We start from the raw sequence: 23,849 nt of genomic DNA, 5'->3' as shown, positions 1-23,849 counted from the left end.
GTTGCTTTGGAGAGCATTTGCGTCCACAAATGCAGAATCCTAAAAGCAAATTGCAGTGAACATTGTGCAGATTGCTAGACTTGGGATCTTATTAATGACTATAGTCCAACAGCAGAACAGGGCCAGTCAGTGAGGAATCTGTTGCTAGAAGTCTTTATCTGAAAGAACATTACCGAAGGTAAGTAACTTGGGGGTAAATAGCACTGGAAGCGTAAATACGATTGACGTGCCTCTTGCTTCAAAAAATGCACTGAATGTCTAGTTTACAATGCTTAGAATTGAACAGAATTTAAAATGGAGGAATGATCTGACCTCACTATCTTGTATGCATCACATAAAGAAAACGTATTGGTTCATAGCTTGAATTGACCTCACTAAAACCTCTTTTCTGCTCACACTTAAGGATAGGGGGTCAGTTTCTTAAAACATTCATGAAGCTGCTCCTGTAGGTTCACTCAATGAAATCATTGCAGATTTCCAAATTTAAAAGGGTTTCAAAAGTTGGGGAAACCTCTGATAGTCATGAGTTTACAGGATTATGCATGGAGAGTTTTGTGGATTTTCAGTTAAGTATATGCAGAAGCAGCTCCACTTGTCTAATTGGACACCATGTACATTTGTGCATGTAAAAATGCATTTGCATTAGTGCCATTGCACTCCTACGTTTCTTCATTATTTTCCACCAGTTGGCAAATATTTTTCATAGTGGAGAAAGCCCTTTACCAACACCCACACCAAATGTGAGAATGTACCAACCCACCTTAAAACATATCTTCACCCACGATTGACAGGACTAAGGACCTAGTGTATCTAATAGTTTTATCCATTTTGTTTCTTTGAGAAACTGCGTTGATACATGAGGGTCTGAGGGTCTAGTTCAATAGTGGGAACGGGTCACAGAGAAGTTAATAAATACCCCAAATTTGGGAATTTGTCTTTGATTCCACACCTTCATGGCATCGCCACCCTGAAGTGATCATACCCGAGAAAATAATTACTGATGCTAAATATTTCACCATACTAGGACACCATTAAGCATGACTAATTCCTGTTACAAGTACAAATTAACTTTTTCTGAATTTCAAAATTGAATTCGTACTTTTTTATGAATCCTGCCCAAAGAGTGAAAGCTGCCTCAAATATACTTTACAGTTTCTAGGATATTTGGAACTATTCTGAAAGTTCAGTTTGTAAACATAAGACAGGAATTTGCAATGCATTAGGTCTCGCATTATTAAAGTTTGAGCTATTGGCATTGCTAAATAATGCAACACCAGAAGCTCAAACTTTAATAATGCGAGACCTATTGCATTGCAAATGCTTTTTTTTGGTAACTAACATTTTGAATTGGGATCTGCGGAGTTAGGGTAGTTGTCTTTCTTTAGAAAGGGTTGTATTTTCTAGAATATTTGAATTCTTTCTGTACAAATGTGTTTTAAAATGCCAAAATTATGAGCTGATGATGCCAAACAATGTGCTGCATAATTTGCATCTTCTTATAAACCCTGCAGCATAAGCTTGGCATTTACTGCTGGATAATTCCAGCGGGTGTTGATATTTGTAGAAGCAGGGCTCCCATGTGTGTTTCTAAAGCACACATTGGCCCCAAGCTGTCTCTCAGCGCTTGTTTTTGTATAGCGTAAATAACCGTTGTTGGTATTGCCCAATATATCCTCCTTAGAAGACTAGAAAGCTATTTTTGTCATGCCATAATTCGAATTAAAGTACTGAACCATCGTTCCATTTAAACTGATGTTTCTTTTTTTATAACTCGGTAGCACTCGTGTTCGACCTCGGGAGGATGAAAGACTAGTTGGGCCCTCAGGGGTTCGAAATGGTGACCAAGCGGCCAGGGACATTTCCATAGTGGAATGCATTAGCTCACTGAGCCATCGGACCCTCTCAGCAGCCATTTGGCGCCCAGAAAGGGAATCTGTGCGAACGGCGGCTGTGGGATTGGATTACGGTCTGATCACAGCCTCCGCGCGCAGGGGCTCTAGAGCGATGCTTGCTCTCTCTCTCTCTCTCTCACACAGATATTTACTTGAGATGTGGAAATCGCTGGACAGACAGAGCTGCTTCGAAACCCTGCTGCACACCCAAGTGCCAGATCAGCAAACCACGCTCGGAAAAACGCTTGTTTTCGTCGGCAACTGCGACGTCACCTTTCTAATGGCGATTGCGCGAAGGGAGGCGGGCGATTACACGAATTAAGAGACTCCGAGGGCTTCTAACCCGCTCCTCGTGGGTGGATCAACGCACAGGCAGCCACGGACGTCAGGAGTTCAGAGGAAGCAGCAAGAGCCTGAGGGGAGTCCAGGAGCCCACTGAAGGGATTTCACGAACTAAGATAGGGGAAAGTGCGGAGTTGCTGCAGGCAGAAGTGCTGGAAAGCAATGACCTATATGGGGAGCAAGGGTTAAAGTAGGGGAGATCATATGCATGAATCTTGAGCTGAAGGCAGAGGTGAGGGAAAGGCATACAGCGCGTGAAGCCAGCAGTATATAAAAGTAATGCTTCATGCGGTGAAGGCATAAGGTATGGGAAGGTATGCGTCTTGTGCGAAGGAGACATAAGACGTGAGAAAGTTGTGCATTCATTGTAGGGGAGGGTAAAAGTACTTGAAAACCAAAAGTTTCATGCAGTGAAAGCAGAGAGAAGTAAAAATACTGAGCGCTGTGTGGTAAAGGCAGATGGTGTGGGACGGTCCCGCAGTTTGTGAAGTGAAGCCAGGAGGTTTGGATAACTCCTACATCATGTTAGGAAACAGCAGAGGGTGCAGTAAAGCACGAGTGCTGTGGGTGACAGTCGAGGTACTGTCAAGTGATACTTTCTGTGAGATGAAGACAAAAGAAAAGAGCAAGTCGTAGGTATTGTGATGTCTACATTGAGCTTTCAGGGGTTTGGCGAATAGAACACGTTTCCTATGACAATATAATAACTATTGCTTTTATTTGGAAGAATCAAAGTATTCCCCCTGTTCTGGAAGTGTCATGGAAGCTGCTTCAGATGAAACAGATGAGTACACAGAAATAGTTGAATGTGCAGTTAGAGTGGGCGTGATGCCTTATTTATGAGCCTGTCACAAGGGAAACTCCTCTACATTCATCTGCATTACAAATTCCGGTTAATGCGCCGCTTCTGTGTGCTTCTGTAGTCATGTGCGGTCTCTTGCGAAGCATTGAGTGCGGGATTTGAACAGGGTGCATTATGGCAAGCCACTGAGTTCATTTTACCCTCTATACTGACTGACGGCCAGCACACACCGCAGTCAGCACCCTGATAATGACTAGGGGCTCTGGTGAATATCTAGGTGCCGGACAAATGTGTTTTTCTGCATGAATTCTTTCACAAATATGCAAGTTGGCATGTGCTGAAAGTGGCATGGAAGTCAATCTAGAAGTCAGCTTGCCTCCCTTTCAGGGTGTGCTGCAGTTTTTGACCCAAGGGGGTGCCTCTGCCAATCTGCTGTAGACCTGCTGGGTCACACCTCTTCTATTGCACATACCAAACCCCACATCTAAGAGGTGCAGTTCGTTCTTTGATGAGTTGTCTTCCTGATGCTTTATATTGGTTTCTGTGCTGCTCTGTAAGATACTTCTGTTCAGGGTCACACTGGTGAGATTATAATAGCACGATTATATAGACAGGCATACACAAATTACAGTGACTATATATTATTTGCTTGCAGTTTACTTGTGCTGTAAATAACAATGATTAAGATTACCTTACTTTATAGTCTCCATAATTTTATCGACCTACTAAGGATGGCTGCCTAAGTTGCACTGCCTGGATTCAAGCCTGTGTAATACATAATAGCCTTCATTCTATGACACATGCAACCCTTTCTAGTCTCCTTTGGTGTATAGGTAGTTAAGTAAAGAACTATATCGAATATCCTCTCTACTCAATTTATCATCCTTGGAATGTTAACTAGCGGCACTGAAACCGATCGCTTTTGCGATCGCCATTGTAAAAAAATAAAAACGCCATATGTCTTCAATTATCGCGCCCGTGTTTGGGCACGATAATTGAAGACATATGGACTTTGGTGCACGTAACAGACACCAATAGACCAGGGGCGGAGCAATGCGCTGACCTTTGGCCTATTGCGTCGTCTGTTTAAAAAAACACTCGCGCAAAGCCCAATAGCGGAACCCAAAAATAAAAGCACACGCACAAGCGTGTGCGATTCCAGAGTCCGTTTCTAAACCCCCTACAAAACGGCTCACCTGCGCGAGCACTGCTGCGCAGTGCATCACGAGGTGCGAGCCCTAAAAAGGTTTTAATTGCTATGTGTTAGAAAACCTTTGAAAGTTATAGCCTTTTCCTTTCATAGATCCCTCTATATTGAAGTCACAAAATGCACTCACTCTACAATCAATACAAGTAAAGTAAAGAACACATTTCAATGACTAACCAATCAGGAATAGTTTGCCTGGGTTATTGTCAGACCTTTTATTATTAGTTACAGTCTCCAGCAATAAATATTAAATGCAGTGTCACAGTAGTCCCCATCTAGAAGTCCAGGTCGAAATTACATACCGGAAAAAGTGTATATTTCCTCCGTCAGCAAACATGTGTGAACCAATCCCATCTTTTTTGCGTCTGTGATGACCTATGTGATGCCATTCGTGAAGTCATATGTGATACCATCAGTAATAGTAATGATGTCATCATTAGTATCGTGGATAATATCACATGGGAGATTTCGGAGCGGTTATGGTTATAGTCTTACATGTTGTTGGAATGGTAATGTCTATGCGTGATATACAGTCATGTCTCCTGCTCTACGTGTACACTAATCCTGTATGTATGCAGTATCTAAGGCCCAGTTTTATGACAATGATAGGTTCTAGACATAGTCCTGAACTGGCAGGGCTGCACCTAGTGCACCCCCATAGTGATAGAAGACTGCTCTCCCTGTTGCCGGGGCACTAGGAACCTGCACCCGCATGCTGGGAGGGACAGTAACCCGACACCACTTCCAGTCAGGGAGTGGGGAGGGGATTCCTGGACAAGGAGGGCAAGGGCATGGATGTGCATGCAGGAAGCAGAAACAAAAGGACGAATAAAGCAACCTATGTAACTGACCTGTCTCTGCGTGAGTTTGTCTAGCAGGAACACAACAACTGGCGACAGGAACACAACATAGAGTACAAAACTTACTAGATGTTGCTTTCTCCGGCCAGATTAAATGTATTGATGAATCACCTAGATGGGAGGTCGGAGCGCCAGACGATATGGCGAGGAAAGAGGAGATATGCTTCCCTTAGACGTGCCAGAACCATTCCTGCTGCATTGGGCTGTCCATGACTGCTCTGACTGCAGCTACCTTCAGATTGATGGCAGGGAGCTCAGGATAATGCTTGCAGTATATGTTGTTAGGGAAAGGAGCCCTCTGAAGGGGCACATACTCTTGTTCTTCATGATCTCTGTGAGGAGCGGTTGTAGTTAACTGGGTGCAGACTGCTCTCACCTCTTTATACTTCTGAGGTGGGCCCTCCACCAAAAGGCCGTCCTGCTGGACAGAGTATTCTTACAGACAGATGTCAGGCCTAGAAAATGGACTGGACAGGACACGATAGGGGGGACTAAACCAAAACAGTTCCAAGGAAGCAGACTTGGAATGTACATTCTGGGCCCAATTCACAAAGGTAAACTTAGACTTAAGGTGAATTGGGCCCTTATACTTCAGGTCTAAACTTAGACTTCAGGTCTAAGTTTACCTTTGTGAATTGGGCCCTCTCTGTTTACAAGCCCAGTATAAATGTGGCAGCTCAAATCCCATCGTACGAACCAAGGGTTGGTTTCGCACTGAACGCCAACTCCTCATAGTCATGGGCATTGCTTGGAGTCCAGTCTGAAGGAGGAATCACTTGACTGTGCTGGATGCTAAGATACCCTCCCTGTGAGCAAATGAAGAAACAGCTCTTCAGGAGGAGAGGATCAAGCAAGACACTGCTGTAAATGACGCTGGCGTGGGGTCCCTCTGACAGAGAATTGATGTTGTTGCCTGAAGGCACTGTGTGTGGGAGATAAGACTGGCATTGAGTGCACCCAAAAGTAATCAACTGCAGGGATGTAGCTATTGCGTTCAACAAGAAGCGCCAACTAATCACAGGAGTTTCGAAGTGACCCAGGCCATGAGTCAAGAACTGATTGGAATGTAGGAGTGAGCTGCAGATCTGCAGTTCGTCACGCAGAAGAGGACCTCCGACATAAGCCTCCACCCCTGCAGCAACCCATCGAGGCTGGCATGCACCCCTGAGAAGACCACTGTATATCACCTTCTTTCTTCCAATGAGATCCTGCTGCAGGAGGGGGGCAAACACGGCCCAGCACTGCTGCTACAAACTTGGTGAGTGACTGAATGGGCTCTGACCTGAGAGACTGGGTGCAAAGAGTAGATGGAGGTTTGGGGGTACGAAGGACTCCCTCCAATCTACCAAGAACGTTGGCCTGAGGTAGGGAGCCCACAGACCAGTAGACCCACAAGTGGCAAGTGGAGAACTAGTCGGCAGAAGCCACTAGAGCACAAAAACTCACACCCATGAACGGGTATTTATGCATTATTGATGGTGCAGCAGAATTCTATGTTTTCTGTGTGATAAACACTTTTCTTTTTCCACATAGAGGAGCACTAGACTGGACATCTTTCTTATTGCATTGCTGGGGCCATGGTATTGATTCTTGAGCCTAAATTACTCCACCCAAACCTCCCTGAGAAGCCCGTGACAGCTTGCCCTCACTACCGCTAGGACCCAAGCGTGAGAGGGTTGTCCTTGGCCCAGTTTCAGACCTTGCATACCTAACTGCCTCTAAGCAAAGGCTATGGCTTTTGACTATGCCCTTCATCCTTTCTTTGTGTCCCAGAACATGCCTCTGAGCTTATTTGGTAAGGCCTTTGGATGTCATCAACACTAGATTCTAGGCCCTTAAAGTTTTCGAGTTTCTTTCTCATACACAATGACCTTGAAGTATTTTTTTGCACCACGAGGGTAAAAACGTTTTCAGTTTTTATTGTGCTTATTTTAATTTAATGGTTACAGTCAACAGGAGAGCCCTAACAACACAACTTCCCCTGCACCTCTCCCCCTGCCTGTTCCACCTCTCCCATCTCCCCTCCTCTGCAAGTGGATCCTGCACAAGCTATTCCCAACAGAGGACCATAGTATCTTGTAAGTTCGAGGCATGACGGTGATATTTATACTTTTAATCGGGGAGACGACAAAGAACCCTCATTTAAACTTCTTGAGCATGGGAGATGTTGAGCCGGCTCGGATATATTGAAGTAGAGCAGCTCAAAGTTGGTAAATCGCTTTGGACTGTTGTAAATCCTATGAGATTTTTCGTCTTTGCTAGTAAGTCCCATACGTTTCCATGGAAGTCGTTGTGGGTATTTTAGGCTAATTTAACTAGACAATGGTGATTTGTTTACACACCAGAAGAAAATGAGAAACAGTCATTCTGTAACAATGCAAAGAAAATTACTAGATATTGTGCTCACAGTAGCACATGCACTTAATTAAAAAAAACTGTTCAATGCAGTATGATTGGGCTACATTTTCAACACATGTGCATTGTCATGCTGTATAGTACCAGAATGATCTTGTGGGAAATATCATCCTACAAAAAAACTGTAACCTGAATACTGACCACTGAAATATATTTAACCTTAATGATCTAGGTGTCTATCCATGTGTCTGTCTGTCTGTCTGTCTGTCTGTCTGTCCATCGGCTTGCCCGTCCGTCCGTCCGTCCGTCTGCCTGCCTACCTAACTAACTACCTGTCTATCCACCTTGAAGGTACGTAGTTGTGGAGTTAAGAGTATTACATTTATCTTTACCCACATATACCTACCTTCACGGTATTTTGGTCTCAATATTTTACTAGGACGATGCATGTCTCATTGATATTTTGATATACAAGCTTTACACCCTCTCTCTCCCCTGCTACCGTTCCAACAGTATGTTGGCCTATTATCATTCATCCTATATGACATGAAGGAAGTATGATGCATATAATTGCATCCGCCAGTTCCTTCCCTGGTATCTAATTGCAAAAGTTGCTTAACCTAATATAAAATCTAGATTAGTCTGGCTTAAACATCTGCACCCAAAACTGCTCGCATTTGCTGTTTAAACGGAATAATCTCACTTTACATGTCCCTCAAAGTCTCTAGTCCGACCTCATTTTAGATCTGCCACGTATGGCGACATCCTGCACAAATCTAAATCTAGCGGGACTACATGTGGCATAAATATTGACAAATGTATAAAACATGTTTCAATAATTTTTTATTAAGAGAACACCGTTGTATTACATTTCAAAAGCAAGTTTATTAAACAAAAATTACTAAAGATATTTTTATTTGAAATAATGTAAATTAAGGTTATATATTTATTTTAAATGTAGAACGAAATAAAAAATGCTGCTGCACTATTAACCTAATTTTAATTGAAACATTTTGAATATAATGAAGTAAATTAAAATGATAGATCTGAAGATTAAATTAAAAAAATTCCCACCAAAAGAAAAACATATATTTTTATTTATGTATTTTCAAAATGTATGTACAGAATTAACTGAGAGTATTTTAATTATATTTTAATATAAATTATCGGTACATTAATTTTTAAACTGAAAAACGTTTATTAAAATATTTTAAAATCTAGAAACAGAGGATTCCACAACCAAAGTGCTCACGAGGTTGAGGACTAGTCGAGGAACGTTTTTTCAACTGCTTTATTTTTAGGAGTACAGATATGCTTCTAGTGGAGCTAATCCCTCTGCTTATGCTCTTTTTTCAGACACTGAAGGATTCTGCAGTTAGAGGAATTTATAGGAAATATACTATGGTTCTGCTGGGGAGAGGAGCCAATATAGGGAAAAAAGAATTGGCTTGATGTGAGGTGACTATTTAGACTGTCCCTCTGTTGCAACCTGAAACTGACAGACATTGTACCCTGCTGTGTTGTATTGGGAGCCCATAGCTATTTGTGCTGCTCATACGATCACCAATTTGCAAGCGGCCATCATGTTCCTTCTGAACTCTGCTCTTATTTTCAATATATTTGTGCATTACCTCTTCATTACCTATTGTTTCCGTCCCTTAGACTCAATTCAGGCGCCAGAGACTGAGAATTGAGTTGGAGTTTGAGGGTCTGCAGCGGTTTCTGAAGGAGGAAGAGCAATTCCTTCTGTCCAGACTTCAACTGGAAGAAGAGAAGACTCTGAAGACAATTCAGTGTAATGTCGCCAAGCTGGAAGAACGTAGCTCCCGCCTCAGAAAACTCATCCAAGAGATAGAGGAGAACTACCGACAGCTTGGTGGGGACCTACTGCAGGTGAGGAAACTGGAGAAGCAACCCTCTGCAGTCCTAAAATTGATTAAGTACTGGTATGGGCATTAATTAGTGGTAGTCAGGGGTAAAAACTGCTATCCCTGGCATGCCCATTACTACATTTGCTGTCTCAGGGTTCAAGAAGGAAGCAGCAGAAATGTATAGAAATTATCTCTGTAATAGCTGTGTTTACTTTCTTTTGTAAACAGTTTTTGCCATGTCCCTAATACAGAGCAGTAAAAAATAAGGTGTCGGGGAGGCTGGGGGTGGAGGGGTGGGGCATGGAATTTTCTTGGTGGCTGGAAGCTATGATGCTATAGGGCTTTTGATACCCTTGAGGTTTTGGTGAATCAACGCCCAGTGATACTGCAGATGTATCAGAACTTCCTGGTTCCGAAGCCCTACTTAGGGGTGTACCCATAGTGGTGCATCTGATTAAAGTCTACAGGGCCCTCCAAGGCTCAGATCCCCTCTATACCCTGACGTATCCCGACTGAGATAGAGGAGAAGCAAACAGGAAGTGTTTGATGCTGACTGAGTATATATCGCTTCAAGCATATTTGTGAGCTAAGCTCCTTTCACTTTTCCATGAGTAGTATTGAAGATTACCAGTAAGTTAAGTCATTCTGTTAGGCAGGTTAGCACTCTATCTCTGATTAGAAAACTGTTTTCTAACAAGCATATTTTATTTAAACTAGGGATAGTGATGTGTGGGTTGTGTCTCATCTTCTGGCTGTATTTAATTTCCCTTAAAATACCTTACGTGGCTTGGGTACACTCAAGATGCTGCATTTTCATATTGTACATCTGTCTGATTGACAATGTGGTTTCAATGACTATCCGCTGTTCTACCTAAACTCTTTATGTATCTTGGCCTTTATCTCCTCTCTCCTTTCTCTCCAGAAATAACTAGATTTTGCTTGCATGTATTTAGAATCCCCTTTTCATTATCAAGCACCATAAATGTTGCTCTTGCATTACCTTCAATAATGATCGATATTCCAGTAAAAAAGTAACTCCCTTTTGTCCTTTTTTCTAGGCATCTAGAACGCTCCTGAACAGGTAAGACCATTTACTTTCTTTAGTACAATGAGCAGATTGTCTAAGATCTGAACTTGGAGCCCTTAGAATTATCAAGTCTTAATATTTCATAGTCCTTCTCAGGTCTATGTCATTATGTGTATTTAGGTACAGAAAGCCTATATGAAATACACTACATTGGTAATTGGATTCAATGTTTTTTTAAATCACACGTAATTTTACAATTTCCATTCATTTTCATTTTTTTAGCCTGAAACTCCTGTAACATGACTCTCTGTTTTTCCAACACGTTCCTGTGTGATTCGTATTTACTATTCACCCACAACATGTTTCCTAAAGTACTGTGCATATAGTCCTCAAATGAACAGAGGTTATGGAGGTACGGTCGAATGTAATGAAATTACATTTTGCAAGTATGGCATGCATGTAATCCACCGTGGACCTTACTACAAAGAGGTGATTATGTTGCACTGCCCACATTTAAGTTATGTTCCTGCCTCACTCTTGCTTAATCACTCATTTGCCCACTGACTTACTCAAACATTCACTCCCTTTCTCAATCTTCTTGACTGAAGGGGAATGTCATGTAGACTGAAATACAACATTTTGTGATTATTTATTAGGTATTTTATTGACTTTGACAGCAGCCTCTTACTGCTTCTTTCTTCCACACCCTGCTCCACCATCAGCGTTTGGCTAACTAGTCCTCAATTGCACATATTAAAATCGTGAATTTTGTGCCTGAGACGTACACATCTGAAAATCGTGAATTTTGTGCCTGAGATGTGCAAATCTGAAAATTGCGAATTTTGCGCCTCAGAAGTGCACATCTTAAAATCATGAATTTTGTGCCTGAGAAGTGCGCATCTTAAAATCGTGAATTTTGTGCCTTAGAAGTGCGCATCTTATGAACTTGGTTCCTGAGATGTTGGAGCAAAGTTGGTGTTGGGTGCAATCTTCCGGCAGCGCTGCAACTCCCATAGTGTCCGATTTACAAATACCATGGTTAATCACAAGTGTTAAGTAGATTTAGGATTTTAAATGAATCCAGAAAAAAATCCCAAGAATATACATGGAAATCTATGACAGACCTAGATTTCACTAGTACTCAAGAGGGCACGAATATCGCATTCTGAATTGCACCAGTGTAAAATTCAACTTCAATACTGGATGTAAACCTATGCATTTGTACACTCAATTTAGTTTCCTCTTCGCAGGAACAATATCTTTCCCTGTAGGGCCCCCCCCCAGACCCACATTAAATATGGGGATGTTCCCTGCCCTTTCCTTCAATGGAAAGGCACTTTTTCCTGATTTTCACAAAAGTAGATGTGTGTGTTTTTGGTGTGTGCAAAACTACCTCCACGTTGTTTGTGAACTTCCTGAAACCTGCTAAGTTGTGGCTGCTCACTGTATTGTGGTGGGCTTTCTTGGAATGGCCTTTGTACTGCCTTGGGATTGCATTTACAAATGCTGAAAAATAACAATATACTGTCAGATTTTCTGTATCTATAAGGGCAATTGCCATGACAAACATTTTTGCCAAGTATGTCGATTTAACTCATACAAATTGATTGTTTTGCAATTAAATGGAATTTAGGTGTCCATAACGTTTGGTTAATTGACCTTCGATCTTCAACATGTGAGATCGTCAGCTGCTGAGCTGAATCATATGTTATTTTGTAATCCCACAGGCTCAAAATGTTTCTACATTTTAATAAAAAGCTTAATGAATATTACATGGACTCCATAATCACACATTGATTAAATGTACTCTTTTATTGAAAACCAGACTGTTCGAACACATGGGTAAGAGTCAATGGTTTTGCAAGACGTAGAACCTAAATTTCAACTTGATTACTTGACTTGGTGCCACCTTCCTTGACTCGGTGTACACCTCAAGGAATGGTGGGTTGCATTTCACGCTTTCACTTTTTTTTCAGGTGCAAAGTTGTGGATGTCCAGAAAACAGAGGCAGAGTACCTAGAGCCAGAGAAGGAGATCCATCATTTCCACCAACAGCACATGGACTTACAGAAAGCTGTGGCAGATTTTAAAGGTACGCAACTAGAGAAGAGAAAGGAAGAGAGGAAGACCCCAAGTGTACACCCTCTAGCGTTCAGTTCATAAACATGAAGCACTCTAGGGAGGGGAAGTGGGAGCCAATTGTGGTATTATCTCACATATTTTATGTCCCTTATAGCCAATTGGGAAGCAGAGTGTAAGGTCACCATTCTGAAAACTGCTGTTAGTAGGCCTAGAGACTCTCACTCATCGTAAGGCCATATACTTCATCACCAGGCCCTCCACCTCCGCTCATTAATTGAACGTTTTCATCTGATGCAGGTTTAAACTCTTTGATACTATTTATTTATTGATTTTCCCCAAAACAAGGACCAAACATCACAACATACTGCACGTATACTATAACCCTCCCGTAAGCATAATAATCTGCTGATCCGCTGCCCCGCCCCATTTGCTTCCCTGCCCATCTCCCCACCTTCTTCCACTCCACCCAAATGAATAAAATAAACACAAGACCAAAACCCCACACACGTTCATGAACCCCTTTTATATGCAAACTTTATCTACCCCTGTCATCTTTCTAAAATAAAGCCCCATATCTCATCGTATTTGTGCATGTTGTCATTGAGTCAGTACACTATTTTCTCATATCCAGCAGTTTCATAGACATCTTCAATTCACTGTTTGTGGGAGGGGGGCTCTTTGAGTTTAACAGAGTCTCAAAATGACCATTCTAGCTGTTACTAGTGTCGTCGATAACCATCGTTTCACATGGGATGTTAATGGGGATACTCTCAAGAAATCATGAAGGAGTGCTGTAGGCGCCCCAAATGGCAGTGTGTTCTCGCAGTTCTGTTTCTGGGGGGGGGGTCTATACCCGCTGCCAATATTAGAAAACTTTTAGAACTCCCATACAATATGGACTATGTCCCCTCCCGTCGCCAGCAGGACGTCACTTGGCTTAATTTCAAACCGCAAACTTTCATCAGCATCCAGTGCCATCCATTGAGAACTTTGAAGTGGTTGAACTTCAATCCTGCTTCCCTCATCCTCAAATGTGTGCACAAGTCGGTTATTCCACACCCTCTAAGTCTCTTCGATGTGTCTAAGGAGTAGGCACGATCAATGATAAAAGTGTATAACTCAGAAATTGTATCCCCCAAATTTTCTACACGTGAAAGTAAGTATCTCCTGGGGCGGTAGTTAGCTCATTGGGCGCCCTCCCAAGTGTTTTTCGAAAGGGCACTTTTCAAATGAGTGCATCTCCAAGCTGGCGTGTGTGGTAGGTTAAAATCTCCATGTAGCTCTTGAACTAATTTATTCTCTCCTTCCCTCGGCATGTCAGCCTGGCACTGAATTTCACACCGCTTCCAGATCGTCCAGCGTACCTCCAATTGCCCCACTGTTATTGCTGCATTATGTCACAGTGGAGCTCCAGAGTGTAGGACCTCCATATATCCACACTGATACATGAAAATATGAATCTGGGTTTTGAAGGCCTGGTGTAACTGCTCCTCCAACTGTCCCCTTAACAGAACAGACCCTCCAAAGAGCAACCTTTATAGAGCTGCTTTTCGAGCCACTTCAAGCTTCCAATCACTCAGGCAACAACATAGAGTCCATTTCAGTAAATATTACAGAGAAACTTAGCCTGAAGGCTGATGCTTGCCAAATAGTGGCTCTCCAGGCTTAATAGCTGGTGTCATGGCCTGAAAGTTTTTAACAAAGGACTGAAAGGAATACACAGCTTAAATAACAGTTTTGGTAGCTAGATTCAATCTGGCATAGCCCATCTAGGGAGCTGATTCCACTTGTCTATTCAAAAGATCAGCCCCCAATACCTCATCAGTGACCACAAAGGAGCGGCCTGCCAGATAGGCCAAAGTGGGGTCCAAAGTCAAAGCTGAAGGAAGACCCAGTCCCCCCTGGCAAGGGGGTAGAGCTTCGTGAGAAACCTTGGCAAAGCAAATTTCTGAGGATCCCTTCACTCATGTAGTCCTCAACCTCCCAGTTCACCAGCAAATTCTGAAATTGTTGAAATAGCCATTTGCTAGTTATTGGCACTTCATCATCCACCTGTTGGTGAAGATTGTATGCCAAGCATTTGAAGATGAAACACATGTTAGAATGTTGGACAAGCTTGACTCTTGAAGCCGGTTTACGGTCATGATCCTCACCACCCTCAGACACAGGAGATGACAAAGGGGATGGAGAAACATCTTGAGCATATCCATATGACAAGGAGGAAGGCGAGGAATGCCTACGGACAACGTCTGGGCACCCTTAAACCTCTGAAGGTGCTGATTCAGGAGAAAGATCAGAGATTGAACTTGACTTTCAATCGCAAGGGAGGAAAAAAACGGTTTAACCCTTCAAAGCTTTCTAGAGTCGAGTACCTTTTGGGGTTATAGGAACAAGCTTCCATGCAATGCATCTATGATAATGTAGGCACTAACGGGCATATTTACAAAGAAATGGCGGAGCACCGATCTGTGGCAAAAATTTGCAGCCCTGCGCTCCAATTCCAAAACGCAAGGATGCGCCATATTTACAACAATATGTGGCGCCCGTGTGTTTTCCCTAGTGCTGCTCAAAAGATAGTTTTCTAGCGCCAAAACAGACATCCTTGCACCATAGTTCAAGGGTTCTTGCGTTGCAGGGAATGATTACTTATGTGCAGGAAGGTGTCTCTTTCTGCACATAAACAATCAATAATGGCGAATTTTTTACTTCTATCTGGGCTGCATTCTGCAGCACACATAGAAGTAGCAAATCGTCATTACTTAATGATTGTTTATGTGCAGAAAGGGACACCTTCCTTCACATAAACCATCATTAATGGCATTTTGCTCTTTCTATGTGTGCTGCATAATGCAATACACATAGAAAAAGCAAAATCGAGGAGAAATAGAAGTATTTATCCTTGTGCCATTCTAACACCTGCTATTGCATGCCGTTAGTTTTTGGCGCTGCCTCAGATTTATATAACGTTGTCAAAAGTGACGCTCCTGTGGCTCAGTGCCCTTGTAAATATGCCACCAGAAGAGATGACAATCTAAGTCCCTAAAAGTAGACCGTTCAAACAGTGCGAAACAAATATAATTTCAAGTATGGGAGACTGTTTTTCAAATATAGCTGTACATCGTGGCCCATTTAAGTTGTGCGGGTTGCAGACTATAGAGCATAAGAATAAGTCATAGATTTTGGAAAGATGGCAATAGAAACAACTACCAATTTTTGGAAAACCTATTTCTGATAGATACATCTACCGTGTGGATTCCTCACCTTGTGAATATCCCCTTGCGTCAGCATTATTCGGAAATTCTTTTTGTAGTTTCGCGCCGACGTGGATCCGGACGTCACAGAGGCACGGCACCGCTCGCGACTCCGCTGACGTCACCGACGCCTATAATAGGCCCACGCCGGCGTGATGACATCAGTTCCCTTTTTTCCGCGTCGTCGACGCTAACGGTTTTCTGGGATCGTACTGTAGCTTCACAGTAACTTTGTTACTATTATTCTATTACTGTGTCTATCTTTAATTTCTTCGAGATGTCGTCGAAGAAGACTGGTTTTAAGGCTTGCGGGGAATGTGGCAAGACAATGTCTATAACCGACCCGCATGAATGCTGTGTCTGGTGCCTGAGTTCCGACCATGACGTCGAAGATTGCCCTTGCTGCAAGAAGATGACCCCGAAGGCTTTACGAGAGAGGGAGACGAAACTCCTCGTGGCAAAACTAAAGAATAAGAGAGTTAAGAAGTCTTCGAAGTCTCGATCTCGGCGTTCGAGGTCGAGGTCTCGTTCGAGGTCACGCTCGGAGTCGTCTTCGGCTCATGCTTCGAAATCTTCGAAGAAGAAGCACAAGAAGAGGAGCCATGAGTCACGTCATCCCTCAGAAAAGGACTCTAGTTCAAGACCGAAGTCCCAGGTCAAACTTCTGAGTAAGGAAGTGGAAGTTTCGGAATCGGAAGATCATAACTCTGTTGGTGAGGCTTCGCATCCGAATTCGCCCGAGTCTCAGAAGCAGGTCCATTCTCCAGTTCTATCCAATCCTTCTGGTCAGGAGGATGAAAGTGAGGAGCAGGGGGCTGGTGAAGTCGAGGTTCCGGTACCTGCGGGTTCGTCGACCCCGGTTCCTGGACTCGATGAAGAGGTCGACGTCGTTTCGACTCCGCCTCCTCAGGAACAACCAAGAGGTCCATATCCGGATTTTCCGACTCCAGGTCAGGATCCATCTCAGTTCCTGAACGCCATGTTTGGAGTTTATTCCAGGGCAATGTTCCCGTCTGGTGCACCTGTTGGTCCCACGGGTCCTATGGCTTTTAACTTGGGTGTTCCCCAAGCTTATGCCCCTGCGCCCTTCATGCCTTTTATGCCGGCTATACCACCGCATTGGCATTTTCCGACACCACCGGTGTCGTCGACGCCGAAGCGCACGACGCCGACTCCGTCGACGCCGGTTCCATCGACGCCGATACCTACGACTCCGAAGAAGGATTCTGCTCGACCTCGTATAAAACGACCTCGTCCGACTTCGGGTTCGACGCCGGCACCGACCCCGTCGATTCCGAATCCATTGGCTTCTATTGTGAAGGAAAGATCTCGGAGAGAAGCTCAGAGACTTCTGGAAGAAGAAAGATATCAATATTCAGATACTGAAGAAGGGGAGTTACAGGATTCTGAAGATCCTTTTGAGGACTTGGGTGAGGCCAGTGGGCTTGAACTGTCTCCTGAGTGGGGCTTGACTTCAGTGTCAAATGTACCGTCGAAAGATGTGGTGCCTTATCACACCGTTATTAAAAAAGCAGCGAGTTTATTGAACATTACTCTGCCCACTGCTGATTATAAGCCAAATATTTTAACTGAGGTTCTTCATTCACCCTCATCTGTTATTGAACCTATGTTACCCTTCAATGATGCCTTATCTGAGCCCATCTATGAAGTCTGGAAGAAGCCTTTGTCTGCTCCTGCAGTTGCTAGGACAGTAGCGAGGAGGTACAGAGTTGCTCCAGGTGACCCTGAATTCTTGTCAACACACCCCCTGCCTGAGAGTTTAGTTGTACAGGCTGCCTGTTCGAAAATGTCTGCTGGGGCTTTTCCGCAGGTTCCTGGGGATAAGGAATCCAGGAAGCAGGATCAAACCGCTAAGAAAGTCTTCTCCTCAGCCAGTATGGCGCTTAAGTCAACTAACGCAACTTGTCTGATGGGGAGGTATATTCATGCATTGATGGATTCTGTCAAGCAGTTGGTTCCGAAAATCCCTGAGGAAGAGAGGAAAGATTTTCAGGAGGTGATATCGGACACTCAAGCAGCTGCGAGACAAGTGATTCAGAGTGGTCTGGACACTGCTGATTTGGTGGCGAGGGTCATGGGCTCTTCCGTGGCCACTAGGAGGGCTGCCTGGCTTAAATCATCGGAGTTCTCTGCAGACGTTCAGTCTGTTTTGATGGACTTGCCTTTTGATGGCTCAGGATTGTTTGGTAAGAAGGCTGATGCTGCCTTGGAACGTTTTAAGGACAGTAGAGCCACTGCAAAATCTTTGGCTCTCCAGTCCAGAGGTACTACTGGAAGACGCTTCAGAGGGTTTGGCAGATCTTCCTTTCGTTCTTACAGACCATCTCAGCAGCAGCCACAACAGCAGCAGAATACGCTGTACAAGTCGTACAGGGGCAGGCAAAGATCCCGCCCTAGAGTTCGTCAAGCTTCCTCCTCCTCTTCCTCCTCCCCTTCCCAACCCCCTGCCAACGCAGCAAAGCAGCCCTAGATCCGCCATTCCGGATCATGTGGGCCCAGTGGGGGGTTGGCTTACACATTTTCTACAAGATTGGGAATTAATAACATCGGATCTTTGGGTTCTCAATCTTGTAGAGAATGGGTATGCACTTCCTTTTCAGGAATTCCCTCCCAATTACCCTCCTTGCCAAGGTTATTGTTCGGAGGACCACCTGCTTCTCCTGCAGGAAGAAGTCCTGGCTTTGTTCCGAAAAGGTGCGATAGAGGTGGTTCCAGAGCAGGAAAGGGGTCAGGGGTGCTACTCCCGGTATTTCCTGATCCCCAAGAAAGATGGCAGGCTTCGGCCAATCCTGGACCTCAGAATTTTGAACCTTTACCTGAAACAGGAAAAGTTCAAGATGCTCACTCTTGCGCAGGTTCTTCAAGCGCTGCTAGAAGAAGACTAGATGGTGTTGATCGACTTGCAGGATGCGTATTTTCATATTCTCATCTTGAAGTCGCACAGAAAGTATCTCCGTTTTACGGTTGGGTCACAACACTACCAGTTTGTGGTCCTTCCGTTTGGTCTTACTACTGCACCTCGAGTTTTCACCAAGGTGATGGCAGTGGTGGCAGCTCATCGCAGGAGAACGGGGATACATGTGTTTCCGTATCTAGACGACTGGCTGATCAAGGCGGAGTCGCCAGAGAAGGTGCTCCATCATCTGCAAGAGACAACTCAGTTGTTGCACAGGTTGGGTTTTTCGATAAATGTACCCAAGTCTCACCTGGTGCCCTCACAGCGCAACCTGTTCATAGGTGCGGTACTGGACACTACTGTGTGTCGCGCATTCCCTCCTCCTCAAAGGATTCGCGACATACAGGAAATGATTCCTTTGTTCTGCAATGGAGCGGTCGTTCAGTTCTGAAGGTTCTTCGCCTGCTCTGTCTGATGGCTTCTTGTATTCTGTTGGTCAACCATGCACGCTGGCACATGAGGGCACTCCAGTGGTGCCTCCGCAGGCAGTGGTATCAGCACAACGGAGATCTCAGGGAGTCAGTGAAGATCTCCAGAGAAACTGCAGCAGATCTGTCTTGGTGGAGCGTGGAAGGCAATCTGTCTCAAGGGAAGCCTTTCCAGATTCCTCCATCGGTTGCCACAGTGATATCGGATGCGTCCACTCTCGGGTGGGGTGCTCATCTGGGGGACCTGGAGGTCAAGGGTCTTTGGTCTCCAGAGGAAAGGTTGCTTCACATCAACCTTTTAGAATTGCGGGCGATATGTCTGGCGCTCAAGGCCTTCCTCCCTTCCCTTCGCGGTCAGTCGGTTCAGGTCCTGACGGACAACACGACCGCGATGTGGTACATCAACAAGCAGGGAGGAGTAGGGTCGCAGTGTCTCTGCAGAGAGGCTCTGCATCTCTGGTCCTGGGTTCAGGACCATCGGATTTGTCTGATGGCAAATCATCTGGCCGGAGTTCAGAACGTTCGTGCAGACAGTCTCAGTCGGCAGTTCTCTGCCGATCACGAGTGGAGGCTCCATCCGGGGGTAGTTCACAACATCTTTCAGATGTGGGGGACTCCTCGGGTGGACCTGTTCGCCACTCGCGAGAATGGTCACTGCCTTTCATTCTGCAGTCTCCAGTATCCGATGCAAGGAGCCTTGGGGGACGCGTTTCAGTTGAGTTGGAGCTCGCAACTCCTTTACGCGTTTCCTCCCATACCATTGATTCCTCGGGTTCTGAGGAAAATTTGCCAAGACCGGGCCCAAGTCATATTGATCGCCCCGGATTGGCCAAGAAGGGTGTGGTATTCAGACCTTCTCCACCTCTCCTCTCACCCGCCGCTCCGTCTCCCTCACAGGGCAGATCTCCTCTCTCAGATGGAGGGGTAGGTTCTACACCCCCACCTCCAGACCTTACACCTTCATGCCTCGAGATTGAACGAGGCAACCTGATTTCTTTTTCTCTCCCTCACGATGTGGTGGATGTCATTTTGTCAGCCAGGCGTGACTCCACTAAGTCCATCTATTCTTATAGGTGGTCTAAATTTGTTACTTGGTGCAGGGAGAAGTCTATAGACCCTCTGAGGGCCCATTTATCTGATGTTCTCCAGTTTGCCCTTTCTCTGGCACAGCAAGGGCTTGCTGTGGCCACGGTGAAGGGTTATTTTTCTGCGCTGTCGGCTTTTATCTGTTTGCCTGACCAGCCTTCTCTTTTTAAATCTCCTATAGTTTTAAGGTTTTTGAAGGGCCTCACGAATAAGTTCCCTCCTACCCCTTTTATTGTGCCTCAGTGGGATTTAAATCTTGTTTTGACATTTTTAATGGGTGCTCCTTTTGAGCCTCTTCACAAATGTCCTATGAGGGGTCTGACTTTCAAAACGGTTTTCCTCGTTGCAATAACCTCGGCAAGGAGGGTAAGTGAGCTTCAAGCTCTTAGTCACAAGCCCCCTTTCTTGTCCATTCATGCTGATCGAATGGTTCTTAGGACCAGGGCTGCTTTTCTGCCAAAGGTGGTGACTTCTTTCCACCTTGGTCAATCCATTACCCTTCCTACCTTTTATCCTCCCTCACACCCTTCCAAGGAGGAGGAGAGATTACACCGTCTTGACCCCAAGAGGGCGGTGTCTTTTTACCTGGACAGGACTAAAGACTGTCGTTTGGATGACCAGCTCTTTATTGGCTTTGCTGGCTGCAAGAAAGGAAGAGCGGTCCATAAGAGGACTTTGTCAAGATGGATCGACCTCTGTATTAAGATCTGCTACTCTTTGGCCGGTAAGGAGCCTTCAGAGGGTATAAGGGCTCATTCTACGAGAGCTAAATCATCAACCTCAGCGTTGGCTAGATGTGTGCCTGTTGAGGATATTTGTAGAGCAACTTGGTCTTCCCTCCACACATTCGCGAAGCATTACTGCTTGGATTCCGAGGTGAGGAGGGAAGGTCATTTTGCACGCTCTGTCCTCCAGGATTTCCTGGTCTAGAAGAGTGGACACCCTCCTCCGGGAGTGGGGACTGCTGTGGGACTCTATTCACAAGGTGAGGAATCCACACGGCAGATGTATCTATCAGAAGAACAAGTTACTTACCTTCGGTAACGCTTTTTCTGGTAGATACTATATCTGCCTGTGGATTCCTCACTGACCCACCCGCCTCCCCGTTGTCCACTCTTCTATGCCAGAGTTTCTATAATGTATTATTTTATTGTCAAGGAGTTGTTTATTTCAAATGTTTTATTGCATTTGCTTCACACTGTGTGTGTTACCTTGATTTCTATACTGTGTATACTGTGTATATGTCTACTGTCATCGGTCCGTCCGTGTGCCTCGAAGGCACGGAAAAAAGGCCGGAACTGATGTCATCACGCCGGCGTGGGCCTATTATAGGCGTCGGTGACGTCAGCGGAGTCGCGAGCGGTGCCGTGCCTCTGTGACGTCCGGATCCACGTCGGCGCGAAGCTACAAAAAGAATTTCCGAATGTTGCTGACGCAAGGGGACGAGTATCAACGGTCGGTCAGTGAAGGCAGTAGTTGCTTCCTGCTTCAAGTGTACTTGTAAGACACAAAGCCCCGTATTAAGTGAAAAAATACGTCTGGGGCACGTTCAACTATTGTGGACATAAACTCTGATTGTAGATTCTTTTAGACATTGAGGTCCAGTTGACTAAATATATACTTCCGGCTGGAAGTATTAGGATTGTGCAACAATTTTTCGTCCTGAGGATGGTCCTGGGAATGTTTTCACCATAGTGGACCGAAACGTCGACGCTTCTTAACATCGATTTGCTTAGAAGTGAACTTTTGTGTCATTTTGTAAACAGCTTTATATTGCTTTCTAAAATCATATGTTGTATGGTATATCATCTGTCCATACGAAATAAGCAAAAGATGTTACATACTGCTTACAAAAGAATTTTGAAATGTTAGTAGTATTGTTGTTGCCGTAACTGAATCTATTTTGTGAATAAAAAAGTATTGTGATATATCCTATGTATTACGTAACCTATGTTCACTTACTGTGACAACTTATAAATAGTAAAGGAGTTTTGAAATAATTCCTGAGGGGACATTTATGTAGATTAGTCATTATCATACCCAGTCCTCGAGGGATAATTGGGTGGCTCTGTCTTTTGTACTAGACGCAAGGGGATATTCACAAGGTGAGGAATCCACAGGCAGATATAGTATCTACCAGAAAAAGCGTTACCGAAGGTAAGTAACTTGTTCTTCTGGTAGACAGGATAGTAACTGACTAGCCAGAGACCTAAATTAATCTAATTAAGCGGGAGGTCCCTCATGAAGCCTTGGAAAATGTATCAAAAATATCCTATATGACCTATCTTGGACCTTTTTTGTAACCAAATGTTTTTTTAGATTTGTATAAGGATTCTCAGGGACAGGACACAGACCTTGCTTACCCTTTTGAGGTTCACCTGCCACCTCTCTCATACCAGACACACCTTTCCTATCCCTTTGTTGCACAATAACATAACACAGAGTCAAAGACAACAGACACTGGGGACAAGACGCAAAACCTAAGTGAGATTTATCAAGCCATGCAAGGCCACCTTGCATGACCCAGCATCGCTTGATAAATCTAGAGTAACACAAGGCAGTGCAAATCGCTGCCCTTGCTTTACTCAGCTCCACGTAGGCGTTCCACCATGGGTGGAGGGTGGTTGTTCCCACGCATCCGCCCATTCCCAGATTTACCATTAGTGGGGTAGACCTGGTAATGCGTCAAAATGCGACGCCTCCCTAGAAAAGGCATAACCAAGGATAATTATCTTTATTTCACCTAGTTTGTAACTCGTTCTATATGTGATGTAGAATGCAGCACACATAGAAAGAAGGAATGCCTTTCAGGATTGTTTTTGTGCAGGAAGGTTTCCTTATACGTCGTATAATATTAAATATGGCACATTCCTGCAATTTCCCTTTCACGAAGTGCATCACAGCAAGCTGGCTTGCTGTGTTGCACTGTGTGAAAGATTGAGAAATGTACTCCTAGGTTGAGGTTTAAACCAAATATAGGTTTCCAATATATTACAAACTGGATACCCTAACAGGTGATAAGCCACGTTTTAAAAATCCTGATTGATTGGTAGTTTAACTTGATGGTAGAAGGGGTGATTAGCAGTATTCAGCATTAACAGATACAGCTCCATTAAGAATCACTAACAGTGAGGGAGACTTTGCCTGCTTGAGGACTGAACTTCGCATCAACTTTGAACTGGCAATGCATGGCATAGCCTAGCTACACTAATCCAGGAATGCAGGGCTTATGTGCCGCTCGAACACAAAACCTCAACCATATTCACACCCAGAACCATTCCATGACACAACCCACGTAAACAAACACCCAGGAGTAGTTGCCGCTACAGGATATCTAAGCTGGTATCAGTCGCTGCATTACTGTTATGATTGTTAATGACAATTCCTAACCTAAGCCACCACTGTTTCTTCCTGAAAGAGATGGTGGGTGGGTGTGTCTTTGTAAGTGCACCAGGAAACAAACTGACTGCTCCCACTGTTGGCTTTTGAATTCCAAAGGCTGCTCTCAGGCGTCACGGTAGGAGTCATTGGGTCTCAACATTCCTTGGCACGTTCGATCCCAGTACCATGTAACTTCTCCTTCCTGCACAAACCTCCCCCTGGGCTAGATGCCTGCACCTGTTGGGGCCAGGTGGGGGTATATTGTTTGGGACAGGACACAGGCCAGCC

The 23,849-nt window shown here is 44.4% G+C and overlaps 1 protein-coding gene across 1 annotated transcript in view; it reads left to right on the top strand.

Moving 5' to 3' along the window:
• Positions 1–23,849, top strand: part of LOC144828868 (E3 ubiquitin-protein ligase TRIM39-like) — a 72,852-nt gene that overhangs the window by 15,901 nt on the left and 33,102 nt on the right. Inside the window, exons 3-5 of the mRNA XM_078687435.1 lie at positions 9,121–9,351; positions 10,388–10,410; positions 12,333–12,448. Of these exons, the coding sequence (XP_078543561.1) occupies positions 9,121–9,351; positions 10,388–10,410; positions 12,333–12,448 (370 nt within the window). The remainder of the gene's footprint in view (positions 1–9,120; positions 9,352–10,387; positions 10,411–12,332; positions 12,449–23,849) is intronic.

Source organism: Lissotriton helveticus, chromosome 4_1 (genome assembly GCF_964261635.1).
Source record: "Lissotriton helveticus chromosome 4_1, aLisHel1.1, whole genome shotgun sequence".
Taxonomy (NCBI): Eukaryota; Metazoa; Chordata; class Amphibia; order Caudata; family Salamandridae; genus Lissotriton; species Lissotriton helveticus.
The sequence above is the reverse complement of the archived record's forward strand: the minus strand, read 5'-3'. Positions and strand labels throughout refer to the sequence as shown.